Source organism: Phascolarctos cinereus, unplaced genomic scaffold, assembly GCF_003287225.1.
Source record: "Phascolarctos cinereus isolate Bilbo 61053 unplaced genomic scaffold, phaCin_HiC Scaffold_1;HRSCAF=81, whole genome shotgun sequence".
Taxonomy (NCBI): domain Eukaryota; kingdom Metazoa; phylum Chordata; class Mammalia; order Diprotodontia; family Phascolarctidae; genus Phascolarctos; species Phascolarctos cinereus.
This window is the reverse complement of record NW_027555514.1, coordinates 250,531,765-250,551,944: the sequence shown is the minus strand read 5'-3', so window position 1 is coordinate 250,551,944 and position 20,180 is coordinate 250,531,765. Positions and strand designations below refer to the sequence as shown.

Below are 20,180 nucleotides of genomic sequence, written 5' to 3'. Positions count from 1 at the left end.
TGGTGCAGTGGATAGAGCACCAGCCCTGAAGTCAGGAGGACCTGAGTTCAAATGCGGCCTCAGACCAAACACTTGACACTTACTAGCTGTGTGACCCTGGGCAAGTCACTTAACCTTAATTGCCTAAAACAAAAAACATAACAAAAAAAGAACTTCAGGTTTGATGAAGTACTCAATCTAGAACACTCCCTCAAGACTTCCAGAATGTAAAAGATTTCCTTTAGCAGCTCTTGGAAATAGATGCCAAAAGCTGTTTTTGGTTCTCATAGACTTGAATGCTTCAGCTTTTTTCAACTTTTAAGTAAACAGGGTCTGTACTGAAAAAACATCCCTGCCTGTTCCTTATAAGCATCAGATATTTAGCCTCAGTAATTCAGAGAAATACTTTTATTGGGAAATATATATAAGCAGAATTACTCTCATTCTCCTTGGCTCCAGAAGGCAGAAAAAATGGAAATAGTAATGAGGTAGATTTAGACTCAATGTAAGGAAAAAGATTCTAATGATTAGAGTTGACCCTAAATGGAATGTGGGCAGCTAGGTGGCACAGTGAAAAGAGCGCTGGTCTTGGAATCAGAGAGACTCATGTTCATGAATTCAAATCTTTAGACACTTACTAGTTGTGTGACCTTGGGCAAGGGACTTCACCCTGTTTGCCTCAGTTTCCTCATCTATAAAATGAGCTGGAAAAGGAAATGGCAAACCACTCCAATATCTTTGCTGAGAATACCCCAATTAGGGTTGTGTTTCAGTCAGACATGACTAAAAAAATGACTTAACAACAACAAAAAGTAGAATGTGCTGCTTTAACAATAAGTGTATTTTCTTTCACTGGTGATTGCTTACACAGTCTTATGTGATTAGTTATTGGAGATGTTATAGAAAGCCACTCCTGGGTTGGATACCAAAGCCTCTGAGATTCCTTCCAACTCCCAAATTCTATGAAATCACATTCTGTAAGGACCAGGAAAAATGACCTGTTTTCTGGTATCTTCCCATTTCCTCTATTCCTCTTCCTTCTTTCATTCCAAAAAGCAAGAAAAAAGAAGTCTCTCAACTTTAAATTTTATGTAGGTTGAAGCTCAACTCATCAGATTGTCCTCCCAATCCATTTTAGAATATACTTTGATTACTAGAATGACTGAGTATAGCTATAAAGCTTTTAAAAGTAAAATTATCCTTAATATTTCTCCGTACTCAATGTGGTACCTGCATTTTACACCTTCCTCTCACTTCAGGACAACTGATCTTTGCAAATAAACCAAGGGTTCCCTTACTGACTGAACTGTTTAATTTTTTAAGCAAATAAACATCACTTGGATGTTTTTCAGTTTGTGAATAACGTGATATTTTTACACAAATATAACTTTATGGTTTGCCCCAACAATATCAAAACTGGCTAGTCACTGAAGTTTTCATATATCTGAAAAAGAACATCTATTTTGGGGGAAAAAATTCAGGATGCAAATAGGGATTTTGCTTCCATTTCAGCTTAAATTTTAAACTTTTAAAAAGTAAAACCCTTATGTCTTTGGCACATATGTGTTTGGAAGTTGTTAAATGTTTTAATTGTGTTTCTATGAATGCATATGAAACTTCAAACCATGTGAAACATCTGTAATCAGGGAAAGATATTGCAAACATAATAAAAACACAAGAAAATATCAGATTTTGAATACTCTAAAGAAGTTCTTAACACATTTAGTTGGGTTTGTGAAACTGGATGGGGAAAACAAAATTACATCCTTATTTCAATATAATTGGTAGCCTTTGTAATTACCTATCTTTTATTTTTATTCATTTAAAAGTATAATTCTGAGGAGTCCACAGACTTTAACAGATTGACAAGGAATCTGAAACACAGGAAAGGTTAAGAACACCTACTCTACTCGATTAAATCTTGAATTAAAATCAGAAAACCCTGAATATTATTGCCAGATTTGCCACTCAACTGACTTATCTGAGTCCAATTCCATTATCTCAATCACTCATTAAAAAATTAAAAAGGAATGAAAATTCTAAAGATTCTGTGGCCTCCACAGCAGCAAGTAAAGAAAAAAATTCCTTGTCTCATAACTGATTCAACAATCAATGAACATTTGCTAAGTGCTTCCTATTTACAACATCTTAACAAATCTGTCTTAGGTCTATAAATGAGAGTAATAATTATTTTAATTTGCATGATTTTTCTAAGATTAGTGACATAATTCTTTTGTACTCAGTACTCTGGATGTCAGTTAAGACAGCTATGTATAGATTGTTGTTGTTAAGTCATTTTTCAGTTACATCCAGCTATTGGTTCAATTATTTCAGTCATATCTGATTCTTCGTGATAATATTTAGGGCTTTCTTGGCAAAGATACTGGAGTGGTTTGTCATTTCCTTCTCCACCTCATTTTACAGGTGAGAAAACAGATGCAAACAGGGTAAAGTGACTTGCCCAGGATCACATAGTTAAGTAAATATCTGAGGTCCCATTTGAACTCAGGAAGATGAGTCTTCCAGTGACTCCAGGCCTAGCACTATATCCACTGCACCACCATATAGTCAAGTTAAAAAGCAAATAATAAGATCTAGTTATTGGTAAATCAATAAATTAAAGTTGTATGTCTAATTGATGGTGGAAAATTCTCATTCTAAGACTTAAGTAAGATGTTAGCTATACTTCCATATGTGAGAATTGAGTATCTGAGCCTGAAATTCTACTACAAAAGAAAAGTCATAAAATGAAAACATTCTTATAAAAAATTCAAACACATCATCATTAGCAAAAATCATGAATGGCTATTATAAATAGGGAGGTGGAAGTTACTGACAGCACATTCATAAGTTAGACTCTAGTTAGCTAACTAGTTGTTCTTCCAATTTGCATTTCATGTTTATCCATGACAGCTATAAACATATTTTCCTGGGTAAGGGAGGCCTGTCATTTCACGAGTTTAGAAAGCTTATATGGTGGTGATATCCCCCAATCAACACAAATTGATTCCTTGGCAACTAATGGTACAAGAGAGAGCTGGGTTCTAGGGATTTTCTTGTCCTGCCTATGATTCTGTAGCTAGTATATGTCAGACATTGAACTTGGAGCCACCTCTTTCTAATACAAAAGCTGCCTTTCTCTACCTCACTACTCTACCTCTTTATGCAAGTGGGTGTTGATTAATTAATATTCCACCATCATTCTATAACCCTGCGGATTTTAGGGACTAGTAGAGGATTGTCATTCAGCTTGTTCCAATTGATGACGGCCAAGTCCTGATTGAATCCAAAGCAAGTGTTACATTAGTGGGTGGTTTGCTTTTTCAAGTTCTGCTTTATTTTTGTTCGTTTTGTTTTTGCTTTGTTTTTTTGTTTGTTTGTTTTTATTTTTAAAGCAAGGACTTCCATTTTTAAGCCAATTTAAGGGGTGTGCAATATATGCCAAACAAAAAAATTTTGTAACTGATTTAGGAAATGCATGTAACATAAATATAACTTCAGGAGTAGTTCCTGTTTCATAATTTCAGCCATGTGATAATATTTCCCCATAGAAATACTACTCCCGTAATTCCTCAATCGGGGTGTTCATTACCATGGAAGGCTCTGTTATGTACTTGGAATTTTTTTTTTTTACAAATGCTAGTCCAATTCCATTATATCAAGCACTCATTACAAAAGGGAATGAAAATTCCAAAGATTCTGTGGCCTCGTCATTACTCCAGTAACCAAAAAGAAAATTCCTCTATTCCTTGAACAAAAATGCAAACATATAAACAGTCATTTAGACACTACTGAGTTACAGTAATCAACTTTGTCTAGTATTTTCTTGATATTTTCTATCTGCTAATGAGGTGGTATTTGTGGCTTGAGATGTCTAAAATCAGCTATCATTCTTCCATTATCTGGATTTGGACCCTAAAGTTGTAGTGTGCTGGCTATTTCATGAAAGCTTGACCCATAAAGTATCTGTATGCAATCAGCTACTGATTGGCCATTTCCACCTGGACCCAGGGCTCCCAAAGGAAGTCAGATAACAGTATGTATATAATGAATCCTAAAGCCTCTTCCAACATAAAATACAAGATAATCGAAGATCTGTGCCCTGATGACTTGGGTGGCTTAAAATCTTGTTCTTTTGCAGAACATAGCATAATGTCTGTAGAATCTGCTAATGCTTTCAAGAGCCCAAACAAGAAATTAATCAATGAAATTACTATAATCAGAGATAAGCTTACAGAAGAGCAAGTATGTTAGATGTATAATCTACCAAGTGGCTTAGATTAACTCTTCAGGAAGGCTTTTGCTAACTGGAATTGCTAGGAACTTTGTTTATTGATTAAAAAAATTATAGAGTGAACCAAACAACTGAAATTCATTTGAAAACAATGTTCTGAATCCTAGAGGGTTATTGTTTCTGCCCCTACACAGATCCTCACATTTTGTCCAGATTGCCTTGGACAACATAAAAAGCCAGTTGCTGTGGCCTTGGCTATGTACTTGATGACACCAAATATGGTAAGCACCAGTGTCATTGGTTTCCAGAACTGCCTGATTTACTCTAGGGGAATAGCTAAACTGGAATATTTCCCAGTGGCCAGTAGCGTCATCCCCATTTTTATGGTCAGAGAAACTGAAGCACTAAGCTTTTAAAGAAGTAACCTTATACCAAAATCAAGTTCACGTTACAGAAGATGGGTGTTGAATCCAAAAATGAGGCTTTTCCACTGGACTGTGTACAAGGCACCCCCGGCATCTGTGCAGATACCCACTTTTAAATATCTTAGGCATAGAGAGTTATACAGTTACACACAACTCATATATGCTGTGTTTCCTTCAATTTATTCTCCAGTGTAAGTCATTCTCTAATTAGATCTTAAATATCACCATAGAAGGGAGCATGTTTTCTGCCTTTTCTTGGGATGCCATGATACATAAGCTTGATCTCCTTTGGAATTCCTTGGTCAAAGTAGCAATGACCAATCATTACCTGATTGCATATGCCTGCACATGTATGTGTGTACATATATATGTATGTCTATATGGAGTGAATAAAGCACCCCCCCACTAGAATACTTAGGCATGATAAAAAGAACACTGATAAAAAGAACCAGAGTCAAAGGACCTTGGTTTGAATCTCAGGTCTGCTACTTAATAGCTAAGTGACATTATAGGTACATACAAACATACATACACACACACACACACACACACACACACACACACACATACATATATATATATATATATATATATATATATATATATACACACACATGCACACATATATACCTACACACACATATATATACACACACACAAATATATATATGCACACATGCATAAATACATACATACAGGCTTATGTGTGAAGAGAAAAAAAAGGAGGAGGAGGAAGAGGAGAGAGAGCAAGGGAGGGAGGGAGAAAGAGAGAGAAATTGAGGGGGGCAAGGCTAGGTAGTACAATGGCTAATATGCTAAGCCAAGACTTCCAAAGATGTGAATTCAAATCTGCCTTCAGACACTTACTGTCTATAAGTCACTTAACCTTTCTGTTCCTTTCCTCATTTGTAAAATGGAGATAATAATTGCACCTACTCCCCAAGGTTGTTTTGAGAATTAAGTGATATAATAATTGTAAAACACTTATCACGGTGCCTAACACACAGTGAGTGCTATATAAATGTTAGCATACACACACATATACATACACATATTATATATATAGTTTGTGTATACATATGCAGACATACATATACATATATGTGTGTTTATATATATATAAATATATACATATACACCAATGACATTTATTCATTAATTAAATAATTATAATATATAATTATATATTATATAAAAGATAAATAAATCACTAGTATAGTGGATGAAAGTCAGAGTCATAAGTATTTGAAGGTGGAAGATACTTTGAGATTATTATTCCTAATTTATTTTATTTTAAAGATAAAGGAAAAGAGTCCCGTGGAACAGAAATGACTTGCACAATATCACCTAGCTAGAAAGTAGCAGAGTTCAGATTCAAACCAAGGTCCTCTGACTCTGAATTCTTTTTATCACGCCAAAGTATTCCAGTGGGTAGGGGGTGGGGGGTGCTTTATTCATTCTGTTGGCCAGATGAATAAATGTGGCAAAAAATTCAACAGAGGAAAGTAGCAAAGAGTGAAATAAGGTTGTAATATGTCACTTATATAAAGTGTATATAACTGGGGCATGTTCAACATAATTAAGCAAAATTAGTCACAGTGTCTATCATCATTATCCAGGGACCCAAGAAGTGTAATATAACTTACAGATAGACTTTTTTTTTCAGTTTCCTTAAGATATCATAGTGGCATGAAATCTGAGAGTTGAAAAGTATCCCATTCTCTGCCAAATGAATTCCAGAAAAGCAGCTTCTAAGTCCAGGGAAGGCCCTTACTAGACATACTCACAAGCCATTTTCAAAGATATCACATTCTACTGTAAACTCAATGATTTCTTTTAGTAGCAGAGTTTGAGTTTCGAAGATCAATAACCTGGGCAGAACTCACTAATGAGAAAAGCCACAGGAAGACGATTTTTTTTTTCACACAGCTCTCAGTAATGGTAAACACTAGCCCTTTTTAAGCGCCTGGGCTCTCCTTTGGAATTCCTGCTATCTATTTTTCTTTAATCAACTCTATTAGAGTGTAGGCAATTAGAACTCTGCTTAAGAAAACATTTATGTTTGCTGACTGAGCCTGCCAAGGTCGATTTTCCCTGGGGCTTCCCATGGGTTCGTTGGCCAGTTGAGAATGAGGAGCTGTCCCTAATGTACTTGTTCTATCAAGTGGGTAAAGCAATATGGCCATGAACTAAATATTCCAGTGCAAGCATGGCTCCCTGCACAAATTAAGTCCTCAAATATTTATGTGCTGGCAGATTTATCTGAGTATTTTTTTCTTCTTCAGAGTCCATGGTTGTGATTCCATTGACACAGGGAGCTCTCAATAGGTTCTTCAGCTAATGCAAAACTACCACCTATTCTGTGACTTAGAGTCTTAGAAAGATTCCTGGAGCAACTGAGTGGTAGAGTGATTTGGCCAGTCTCACTGAGCCAGTAGCTGTTAGAGAAGGGACATAAACTCAGGTCTTTGTTGCCTGGAGGCCAGCTTTCTAACCACTACACTATACTGCCTCTTGTCAGTATGAATCATCATGAAAACTCACAGTTACATGCAGGGCATCCCAAAGGCCTTAGTAATATAGTTTTAGGCTACTAAAGCTTAAAATTGCAGTAAGATTTTTTGAAATACACAATACGGTACTTGAATTTTTACAAAGCACTCCATGCTTTCCCTCCACCCTCATACATACACATATACACCACACACTCACACTCACACACACACACACACACACACACACACCTCAAAAACCCTATGAAGCAGGTAGAGTTGTTTAGTCATTTTCAGTCATATCCTATTCTTTATGACCCCATTTGGGGTTTTCTTGGCAAAGATACTGGAGTGGTTCACCATTTCCTTCTCCAGCTTATTTTACAGAAGAGGAAACTGAGACAAACTGGGTTAAGTGACTTGCCCAGGGTCACACAGCTAGTACGTGTCTGAGGCAGGATTTGAACTCAGGAAGATGTGTCTTATTGACTTCAGGCCAGCACTTTATCCATTGTGCCATGTAGCTGCCAGACGCAGGTAATATGAATATTATTATTCCCAGTTCACAGATGAGGCAAGGAAATGAAAGGCTCAAAAATGTGTTAAGTGACTTTCACAAGGTCACATAGCTAGTCTGTGTCAAAATCTGAACCCATTTCTTGTCATTTCAAGTGCAGCAGTCTTTCCACTATTCAAGACTGACTTGGGAAAATTTAATGAAAATCATCACAAAAGGAAAAAATAGATGAAATCATCATCAAGGGAAATACTTGTGTTTCCCAAATACGCATGCAACATCAAATGGCTAACAACCAAAATCATGAAGCATAAATGCATGTAAAACTGGTTTAAGACTTTAAAAACAAAAGACTCATGTAGAATAAGAATCTTTGGCCTAATTTAGTAAGCCATCTTTCTGCATTGAAAACATAGTTATTCTCACTCTATTACTTTCTATTCTCATTCATCATTTAATTCCCAATGCAAAAGTTGCCCATAGTAACAGATGCTTATAATTCCAAAACACCTCAAGTCTAAAGGCTTTTATTTAGCATTATTATTATTATTATTATTTTGCTCTGGCAATGGATGCCAAGATGAGTTGATTTCCTTTTCTGAATTAGGAAAAAGTTCAAACATATAACAGCCCTTTTGCTACATGATAAGTGAGTCATCTCCCCAAAGCAATTAGTAATTCTTAAATAAGAGCAATTTGAGAAGAATTTGGTAACACCTTAATTATTCTGTCTGGTAGAAAACCACTGGAGACTAATCCCTGTCACATGGGCACACTGACACCTGGAGATACAATTTCGAAGAACCAGGGCCAATTTTAGGTACAAATCTTTTCAAGACTTTAATGTGTGTCTGATGGTTAACACCTCAAAAAATACTTGGAAAACATTAGCACTATAGTGAATGTAAGTGGGGTAATCCAATGTTTAGTATGTGACAAAAAAAAAAAGAATCTTTCTAAGATTACAATCATAGGTCTAGAGCCAGAAGAAATATCCAAGGATGTCTAGACTACACCAATCAATCAATAAACATTTATTAAGTTCCTACTATGTGCCAGGCATATTAACAGATAAGAAAACTATGGCTAAGAGATGTTTCTGAGATCACAGATCTAGAGCTGGGAGGGATTTCAGAGGCCAGCTGATTCAACCCACTCATTCTATAAATGAAAAAATGGTGAACAAGGGACTTGGCCAAAATCACAAAGGCAAGAAGTGAATCCGAGTCCTTTAACTCGAGAGGCAATACCAACCACTCAGTCTCATTTCCCATATTGGATTAAGGTACCAAAAATGCTCTCAAAATTATTTAGAAGTCTCGATCACTTTGAGCGAGCTTATTCAGACCCATGGGGAAACAGCTCCATACTTCAATTATAGAAACACTGAATGGTTCTATCAAGTTGGTTTATGGTCTTGTATATAGGGTGCAAAATGAAGGCTAAACATTTTCTTGTTTCTTCTTTTCACTTAAATGTAACAAAGATAGTCATGGGCAGATGGACAAAGCAAATTTTTAACCGGATGAATGGATGGATGGATTAATGAATGAATGAATGTATAAAAGATTACCTTTGGCTGGGTTGACTTTTATCCCTGACCTATATAGCATCTCCTCGTTCTGCCAGTCTCCATTCCTGATGGCAGTCTTGAGTCCATAAAAAACAATGAGTGCACCTGTGGCGTAAAAAATCAAACTCTTGAGAAAGCGCTTTTGGGCTTTGACATAAAGGGCTCTGGCTCCTACTGTAATTAAGAGGCAGAAGCCCATACTAGGAATATACAGCACACGCTCTGCGATTACAAAGCCGACATAGAAAAACAGATTTGTGGCGGGGACAAAGGGAACTATTAACAAAGACAGCGAGAGAACAACAATGTTCTCTGTGGAAGGAAGCAGTGGCCGCCGGGGGACATGGTTTTTAATGCCATTCTCGACTTTCTCTGCAAAGCTGGGCTTAGGCTCTGACTCCCGGTACTCTGTGTCTGGATGGCAGCTATGCCCGTTTGCATTCTGCTTGCCATTGGCGATGGCTTTCCCATCGCACTCTCTGTTGGAGCTTGGGGTCCTCAGGCTGAAGTAGGAGAGGAGAAAGAGTCCAGTATAGAAGGCCACAGTGTGGAGGTTTCTCCAGTCACAGATGGTTTTTATCAGTGGTACTGCATCCATGGACCAATCGAAGCTGAGAGTATCTGGGCATAACAACAGCCAGAGGTTCTTGGTTGGCAAGTAAAGGAAGGTCAAGGTGCGTGCCATGATGCTGTCTGAATCAGCTGCAGGGTTATCTGAGTTGGAGAAGCTTGGTGGCTTGTTCCCCATCCAGTATAGGCGGGCTCCCAGAAGTGAGGTTCCCCAAAAAGTTAGCAAACCGACACTGAGGAAAAGAGGCACATTCTTTCTCTGAGAGGAGACAGAGAAAAAAAAATTATTATTAATGGAAGGAAAGTGGTTCTATTCCTTCTATTCAGTTACAAAGCTGAACTGTACCTTGTAACACAATTAAAAACACATCATTATGTTCCAAATGGATTACTTCATTTCCATCTGCTTGGAAAGCTACTGTGGATTCCCGGTTCACCAAGAGTATTCAGTCGCAGTCTTTTTGTCTTGATTTTTTTAAATTTTATTTATTTATTTTATTTTTTAATTTATTTGTATTAATTGTTATTTCTTTTATTTATTTATTTATTCATTTTATTTGTTTTTATTTATTTTGTTTTTTATTTATTTATTCAATTTATTTTATTTATTTATTTTATTTGGGTTTTTTTTAATTCATTTTATTTTATTTATTTTATTTATTTATTTTGGTTTTAGTTTCGCTTTCAGGCAAAAGTGAAAGATCCATGCTGAAGAGGGTTATATCTGACAACACAGGGAGGTTTGATTAGTTAACAGCAAGGCCTCCTCCAAGAAGCCTGTCTTCTTCTGTTTCAAATCTTTATTCTCTCACCTGAGCTTACAAACTGTGCTGACATAGGTTGCTCTGCGTCGTCACCCATAACAGGCAAATCAAATGTTTTAAAGACTTTCTAGGTTCTCTGCTGATGGTCATAATAACAGCTTCCATATACCTTTGCAGTTCAAACTTCTGGGGCTGATGATGTTTTATTTGTAATTTGCTAAATGAAATGGCTTCCCCAAGGAAAAAAAGAAGGGAAAAGATCTAAGGAAGGCCAAAAGGTACTCCTATTCTTCATTAATTCATTTATTCATTCAAACATTTATTTTATTTTGTATTGCTAATATTTACTTAGCACTGGAAAACATCAAACGCTTCCCCTTCCTCTCATTCCTCTGCCCTTCACTAGTCCCTAAGAGAGTTACAGAACAAACTATCTGAGGATTGAGCTACCTTGACTGATAAGTGTCTAAGCATATTCTCATTTAATCAGTCCCCAAGCCTCAGACCAGACCACTGGACCATGTGACAATGTCCCATACAACTGTCTACCTTGGCCATCTTGCCATCCACTGTACCACTTTGCACATAATCCCACCTTCCAGACCCTTTTTTACTTCTTTTTCTGGTCATAATGATCAAATTAATACTACCACTGTTCCTGTAGAAAGCGTGTCAATTAGCTGCTCTATCTCTAACTATTATTATCTATCACCTATCTATTACCTATCTATTAGAACTAGAAGGTCAACTTTAGAGGTCATCTAGTACACGGTTCTTGTTTCATATGTGAGGAAACAGTTTCAGAGATATGTTCATAGGAATACAGATCTAGACTTAGGAGGGATATCAAAGGTCATCTAACCAAGCCCTTCATTTTGTAGATGAGAAAACCGAAGCCCTAAGATGTTAATAACTTTCCTAAGGTCATAAGGAAATAATTGCCTGTGGCAGAGTTTGAACCCATGCCTTGATTCCAGTCTGTACTCTTTCCACTACACAATTCTGTCTTCCAACCATCAGCTCAAAACCAATCCCTGTGACACTATCATATTTGTAGCCCCAGAGCTCAGCACACTACCAAGGACATATTAAACAATAAATTTGTTTGTTTGTTTGTTTTTTCATTCATTCACCCACTCTAGGTGAAACAGTGTGCTAAGTGTTAAAAGAGATTGAAGGTGGCATAAGTATTCTACCTCTCAAGATGTTTATTTTAGGACAGCATGTGTGCATATACATGTGTTTGTATCTAATATGCATGTGATGTACATATGTGTATTTATGTGTTTGTACACGTGTTATTTTGTTGTTCAGTCATTTTAGTTGTGTCCAACTCTTTGTGACTGGATTTGGGATTTTCTTGGAGTGGTTTACCATTTCCTTCTCCAGCTTATTTTATAGATGAGGAAACAGAGGCAAACAAGGTTAAGAGACTCGCTCAAGGTTACACAGCTAGTAAGTGTCTGAGGCCAGATTTGAACTTTTGAAAATTAGTCTTCCTGACTCTAGTCCCAGCATTCTATCCACTGTGCCACCCAGATGTTCCATATGTACACATGTACATATGCATATATAGTATATGAAGGTCTTTGAGCATATGCACGAACACAATAGGGTCTAGCACAGAAGTTCATAAGAGAGTTATAAAGTACTCCACTAGCCCAAATAAGAGATCATTTACAGCATTTGTCCTTCACTTGATTATTAACTATGTGAGTTCTTCCTGCCCAAATCCTTAGCGTAAAGTTTCCATAAAGTATAAGGCAGGTTTTCACAGGTAACACAGTCTCTTAGAATCATAAAATCTTGGACTGAAAGGCATTTTAAAGGTCATTTAGTTCAAGAACCTCATTAATTTATAGCTGAGGAAATTGAAACTCATAAAAGTAAAATGACTTACCCAAGATCACACAAGTAATAGGTGACAAAGCCAAGATTCAACCAAGGTAGTCTGATTCCAAATTAAGTGTCTGGTTTTATTTATTCTACTCCCCCCAACACACCGAATCGCTTTGCTGAGCTAGGTAATTATAGAATGATATTCAACTACAAGTTGCCAGATCAAATAAAATGAAAATGTCAAATTGCTAGTTTAAAACTAAAATTGAAATAAATAATACTTTGACTGACTAGGCTCCTTACTTTTGGGGCAATAAAAATGCTTTCACTTTTAATGGGGTGCACATTTCTCCTCCTGTGGTCTAGCCTAGAGTATAATATGTTATAACTTCCCTTCTTCTAGATGTTAAGCTTCTATTAATGAAACACAAAATTATATTTCCCCTCCTCCTTTTAAGGCACTTTTCACACTATTGACTCATACTGAGTTTATAGTCCATTAAATCACTAAGATTATCATATGAATTGCTGTCTGGCCATACTTCCCCTATACTATACATGCTCAGCTGGTTTTTTGACCCAATGTAGGACTTTACATTTATCTTATTAAAACATATTTTCTTAGATGCTACCCTGTCAAGATATATTGAATCCCAAGTTTATCATCCTACATCCCATATCCTTTTCACTTCTACTTCCTCCACAAATTTGATATGTGTCCTATCTATAGTTCATCCACATCATTAATACAACACACACACACACACACACACACACACACACACAAAAGACAAATCCCTAAGGATACTCCAGAAAGTCAATAATCTATTAATTATCCATCTTCCAGTGTAATTATTCAAACTAGGTCTGAAGCTACCTAACTATACAACTCTTTAGACTTACATATCTCTATTTGTCTATCGGTACATCCTCAAACACTTCGTACAATTTCTAGTTGAAACACTATAATACTATGTCAGTTAAAGGGAAACTGGTGAAAAATCAGAATGGAAACTTGTAGGAGGCACTGGACAATCTGGAGCTCCAGTGAAAGGTCATAAACAGAGATAAATTAGCAAAGAGCAGTTAAGAACTGAGTATTGGTGAATACCTGGAGAAAGCACAAGGGGAATTTGATAATGGAGTGGAGTACTTCAAGGATGAGCAGCTGAGAACATAGAAGGAAAACTAAATCAGTATAAGATCACAAAGTTGAAAGGTGAAAGTTTCAAAAGAGATAGAATAAGGATTTTTTTAAAAAAAAGATCTCTAAATCTGATAATCTTTCAGAAATGTTGGTTGGGATCAAAGCCAATGATGTACTATTTGTAAAGCACTTAGCACAGTGCTTGGCACATAATAGGCACATAATAAATACTTCTTTCTCTTCCTTTCCCCTAGCAGATGTAGATCACAGATTTCGGAACTCTGAAAGTGAATGGGAGAAGAAAATAAGGTAGGTAGAAGTGTTAAATGCAGACATCTCTCTCTCACTTTCACACGTAAGATAGAGTATGGAGGACATTTATATACTACACTTGAAAAATAATTATCAGAAACTGAATTCCAGGTGATGATCATTTCTTGGGCAGATGCTTAACAAATATCTATTGAATTCCACTGAATTGTACTGGAAATTTTTTTGAGGGGGTATTATATTAAGGCAGGAAGGAAACAAGCAGTTTTAAAGTGCCTACTATGCACCAGACATTGCACTAAGCACTTTACAAATATTATTTCATTTGATCCACATAACAACCCTATTAGATAAGTGCTATTATGATCCGCGTTGTACTGTTGAGAAAACTGAGACAGACAGAGGTTAAGTAATTTGCCCAGGTCCACATAGTATCCAAGGTGAAATTTGAACTCAGGTATTCCTGACTCTAACATTAGTACTCTATTCACTGTACTACCTACCTAACTTAATATAATTACATTTTCATATTGCATAATCAAATGTATTTTGCTAAGTAGATGTGAACTTCATTCTCTAAAGAGAACCAGCTAGCAAATTTACATCATGCAATTACTCATTTCACTAACATTGATTAAGGGACTTCTACATGAGGTTGTTGGGGATGGAGTAAGCCTTTCAACTCCACCTCTATACTCCTTCAGCATTTGTCACCACCTTCGCAACACAGACCATCACTGCCCAGATCCTTCCATGTTTCCTATCACTGAGACCTCAGAAAACTTGCAACCCAGCCTGATACATGGTATCTATCTCTCCCCCTGTCTTTGGGTCTAATTCTGGATTTCAAGGAACTTAGAAAGTCCAACACTCAGTCTGTAATAAACATAAAAGGATGCAAGGACACACATGGCCAGCTTGCATTATTGGTAACCAGATCTCCATCTTAGTTACAAGAGATAAATATTTGATATTCCCAACCAGACTTTCCTCTAAACTACAAAGAGATTCTAAGTGTTCCTCAATGGTTAGGCTACAGAAAAAAGATTCAGAAAGGGAAAGGGAAGTGATTCCTCTTAGGAGTATGCCAATATAGGGAAAATAGACCATAGGCACTTGAATATACAAATCATGAAAATCATGAATGGGCCAAATAAAGGTACATGCAGAAGTTGGTACAATTCTTTTTTTTTCCCCTTCCAAGGCATTCCAAATTCTAGCTATTTCTCTCTAGGTGTGCCTTTTCTTTCCTTCTGGGGAAACAGAACTATTATAACCCATCTGTACTACCCATGAATAAACATGTCAAGGGAGAACTAAAGAACACTAGAAAAGCCACTCAGATAATACCAGAGATTCTAGGGTCATACACCTCTAACACTGAGAGTTTCTACCTGGTTCCCTTGTTCTCCTTTCTGTGAAAACACTCATTTCTGCAACAAGAGATTAAGAAATACCAGCGCAGAAGTTCTGGGTCTCTCTCTCCTCTCTCTGTCCCTATTTCTCTGTCTCTCTGTCTGTCTCTCTCCCTGCATCTCTCTCTCTCTCTGTCTCTCTCTCTCTGTCTCTCTCTGTCTCTCTCTCTCTCTCTCTCTCTCTCTCTCTCTCTCTCTCTCTCTCTCTCTTTCTCTCTCTCTCTCTCTCCCTCCCTCCGTCCTTCCTTCCCTCCCTCCCCTCCCTCCTTCTCCCCATCTCTTTGTCTCCCTGTCTGTATCTCCCACCCACCTATCTGCAAACATGCAGATTCAGAGTGGGAGAAAGATACATACTCTTCTCACAACTGTTGGCAGCAGCTGCTATCTTCCTACTTTTACAATTTACCTTCCCTGCCTTGCTGATAGTTCTGATACAAATCCAAATGTCTTATCCAGATAGGAGACCTTGTGACACATGAAGACACCTTGTATCTGAAGTATGAGAGGTGAAGAGAATAAGGTAAAGGAGAGGGAGAGGAAGAATGTGAAACAAGTATGTTTGCATGTTTTTGCCCAAAGTGATAGCTAAAATATGTCTAGGACAAATAGATATTTATTTTTCTTTATTTTTTGCTTGCAAAGCAAAATGCCTGCAGTTAGTTGATGTTTTTCCTCCCTATTTTCCTTTAGATGTTTCCATTTTATGTTAAGAAAGTACTTTTTGAAAAGCCCAATAAGCCCCAAGAAAATTATTCAGCCTTTTCCAACTTTGATTCAGTAGAATATGAGTTTCTCACAATTTATATTCAGAATCCCATATGTCTTTCTTTAATGTGTAGTATATAATATATTAACACCATCTTGTTTGAAAGATTACATAAATAAATTATGAGCAGAAGTTTATAAATGTCTGGCTCAAAGAATAATTTAGGGCAAGCAAAGAAAAAACAGTAAAAATGCCAGAGAAAATAAAGTAACAATAAAAGATACTTTGGATGTATTAACAAAGTATAGAAATAAAGATAACAGAAAGCAGAAAGTGAAGGGAAAGGATGCCACCATGGAACAGCAGCAGAGATGTGGGAAACCAAGATGTACAATGTTTCTGAATCTGAAATGGGTCCTTTGAAGTTTGGGGAAAGTAACTTTATACAAAATTGCTACAATTAAATGGCCTTAGGAAAAAAATGTTCTTCAGTTTTCTTACTTATGAAAATCTGGGATAATGCTGCATGGAATTCTGATTATTTTTCCACAATGATAGTAATGCTTCATTTTGTCACTCCTCTCATTCTCAGATATTCAGAACTTTAGAGTGAAGTGAAGTGACCAGATGCAATTAGGTCCCACAGTAGATGAAGTACTGGGCTTAGAGTCAGGAAAATCTGAGCTCAAATGTTGACTCAGATACTCACTAGCTGTGTGAACCTGGGCAAATTACTTAACCTCACTGTTCCTCCCTTTCCTCTTCTGTAAAATGAAATGGCTGTATTCATTGGCCTCTAGGATTCTTTCCAGTTCTAAATTGATGATTCTTTGATTTCCTAATATGAGTACCTTTCACAGTCTATTCTACGTAGCTAAGTAGTGAAGCTGAATAGTGTTGGACTTGAGGTCAGGAAGACCTGAATTCAAATTCTGCATTCATTAGCTATGTGACCCTCTCAGATTCTGTTTCTTTATCTATGAAATAGGGAAAATAATAGGGTCTACCTCACAATTGTTTCCAAGTAACAAATAAGGTAAAACATGTAAAGCACAGTGCCAACTTCAAAGCACCATGTAAAAGCTAACTGCTACTATTATTGTTGTTATTATTATCCTTATCCTAATCAAAGAAAAGCTGTAGATCTTAGACCTCTGGCTCTGAAATTCCACCCCTTCCAAACCTTAAATTTTCTAGATCTCCTCCCATCAACAAAAATAACGAAAAGGAAATAGAATCACAAGGAAAAGCTTTCATAATCTGATTTGGGAAGCAAATTGCAATAACTATGCCTCTTCCATTACATAAAGAAGAAACTACCCATTTGGAGAAGATAGATGAGAAGTGCAATACTGAATAAAGAAGATTAATACTGAGAAATAATTCTGTTGTGCACATGCAGCAAAATTCCATTTTTATACTTTGGATCAGGGCCAAGGTAATCTGCTATAAAGAGGATTTTTTTTTATCAAAACAAAAATAAAAATGGAAAATTTATGCCGGGGAGGGCGAGGGAGGACCTGCAAGAGATGGGAAGAAACAGAGGGATGCTTAAGTTTCTACTAGGAAACAGATTTAGTCCTGGGAGCCTGGGGGGAGGGGACAGAGGGGAAACATATATCAGAGGAGAGGAAGGGTAGCAAGGAAGCCCCAAAGGAGAAGGTCAGCCTGAGAAGGTTTCTTTGCTGTCTGTCACATCAGAGGCAGCCAAGGAAGTAATCTTAAATGTGTGAGAATCTCAAAAGGAAAACTGGACTAATACATGGCAGAACATTATTGTGTTTAAACCGCATCTTAACTGAGGGGAAGTGCCTGAGACACTGTGAGTTGTTGCCAAAGTCTGAGCACTGAACAGGCTCATAGCTGTATGTTGACAAGTTCCTATTATTTGATAAAATTAGCATTTCTATCAAAACTGTAATCTGCAAAAAGAGAATTTTTCTGTACCTGAATATCCCTCATTCCTACCCTCCTCAACCTACTCGTAATCTAATTTCACATCTGGAATAAGGATAGGGACTATACCTGTGATTTCATTGTTATAAGGAACTCCGAGGGGAGGAAGTGCCCTCTACCAGTGTAGGTCAGCAACTTTTCTACCTCACAGAGTCTTGAGTTGCCTAGAGCACTGAGAGATTTAAAAACCTTGCTTGGGATCCCAGGGCTGGCATTGGTCAAGAGGCAGGACTTCATCTTAGGTCTTTCTAGCTCAAAGGTCAGCTCTCTATTCCCTACTCCATGCTGGCTCTCTCTCTATCAAATAGAAAATCTTCATTCCCCTAGGTCACTGTAAGTTCCTTGGGAATAGGAAGTTGTCATTTAAAAAAAAAATTTCTTTGCCAGCACTTAGAACAGTGCCTTGAACATAACAGCCATTTAAAATGTTGATATCAATTGAAATCTATTCCCTTGAAATAGAAATTGAATAGCTCTTAATATAATATAAAATATAATTAACAATTAAAATGACCAGTGTAAGTTACCATTTCAAGTTCTGACCTTGTGTGTGTGTGTATTTATTTATAGTATTGTGGATGAATGATTTAGAGACCCTGACTCCACTCTCCCTCACCCTGTACAATCAATTGGTTATCAGGTCAGATCAATTCCAGAGCCACATCTCTCAAACATGGCCCCTTCTCTCCATTCCCACCACTCCTAACTCGGGCTTCCATTACCTTTCACCTGAAATATTTTAAGATGTCCTGGTTGATCCCCCAGCCACAAGTCTCTGCCTACTCTACTGTATCCTTTGCACATCTATAAAGGGGTCTTCTTAAAGTTACAAGTCTGACCACATCAGCCCCCCTAGCCAATAAATTCCAGGGGCTCTCTATCATGTATAGGATCAAATGCAAACTCCTTTGTCTGGCACTTAAAACCAACTTCCTGGTTCAAACTATTTTTTTAAGCTTATCATCTATTATTCCCATGAACACTATGGCCCATCTAAACTGTCCTCTTGCCGTTGCTCATATACAGCATTTCATTGGACCTCTCCAAGACTTTGTAGAGGAATGCATTTTCCCCATAATGTCACCCCTAAGAATCCATGGCCTCCTTCAGACTCAGCACAAGCACCACTGTCTACACAAGGCCTTCGGGATCCCTCCCCCTCCTCTCCTCTCTGAATTGACAGCTGGACTATTCAACTCTTCCCATATCCTTTTTTTATAGAAAGTTAACAACATCCTGGCAACTCTATTTTCCACTGGCATCTCTGCTTGGCTTTCACTCTATCAAAAACCATGCTGTCCCACAAATTAAGTGGCTCAGTGGACAGAGAGCTGGGCCTGGAGTCGGGAAGACCTGAGTTCAAATCTAGCCTCAGACATTTAGTAGCTGTGTGACCCTGGGCAAATCATTCGAGTGCCTCAGTTTCCTCAGCTATAAAATGGGGATAATTACGACACCTTCCTCCCAGGGTTTCTTGTGAAAATCAAATGAGATAATAATATTTGTAAATCTCTTAGCACAGTGCCTAGCACATAGTAGGTGTCACGTAATTGCCTATTCCCTCCCCTAATCCCCCACCAATTACCAATTGCACCTTTTCAGCTTTTTGTATGTTGTCATCCACCATTAGATTATAAGCTCCTTGAGGGTAGGAACTGTCACTTTTTTCTAATTTGTATTCCCAGCCCTTAGCAAAATGCCTGGCACATAGTAGGTAATTAAATTTTTTGTTATATTGCAATTCATAAGCAATAGGATTCATTAGCAAATATGTAGAAACAAGAAGAATAAACAAACAACATGTCTTCGAGACTACATTTCCCCTTCTCTGAGAGCTTCCTCATACTGAAGACACAAGGATCATGTCCCCCAAACCTGGCTAAATTATATTCTGTCTCTATTTTCCCAATACAAAAATACAAGATCTTAGAAAGTGTTTACTATTCCTAAGATACATAAACACACTCTTAAAGAATTAGCTCATTTATTTTCTGTAAACTTTGAATATTGGGTATTGACATTGAAAATGTTGCTGAATTCTAGTCTTTCTCTAATTCTAAAGGAACAAATTTGAAACCATGATCCAATGTGATCATCTAAAATGAATAATATGGAGCTATACTAACAATGCTTTACCTGAAACACTAGCTGATCTTTTTTGCCTGGGTATATCAAGTTGGGTGCCATAAACTAAAAAGCTGGGATCATGGCAATTTAAGTATTGAAATTGAGTATTGAAACTGAAGTGTTGAAATACTTATGAAATTGAGTATTGAAATTCTGGACATACAAA

The 20,180-nt window shown here is 37.1% G+C and overlaps 1 protein-coding gene across 4 annotated transcripts in view; it reads right to left on the bottom strand.

The window, feature by feature from the left end:
• TMTC2 (transmembrane O-mannosyltransferase targeting cadherins 2) overlaps positions 1 to 20,180 on the bottom strand; it is a 518,078-nt gene that overhangs the window by 251,039 nt on the left and 246,859 nt on the right. For all 4 annotated transcript variants that reach the window (XM_020993460.2, XM_020993461.2, XM_020993459.2 and 1 more), the window contains one exon: positions 9,221 to 10,049. In XM_020993460.2, coding sequence (XP_020849119.1) covers positions 9,221 to 10,049 — 829 coding nt within the window. The remainder of the gene's footprint in view (positions 1 to 9,220; positions 10,050 to 20,180) is intronic.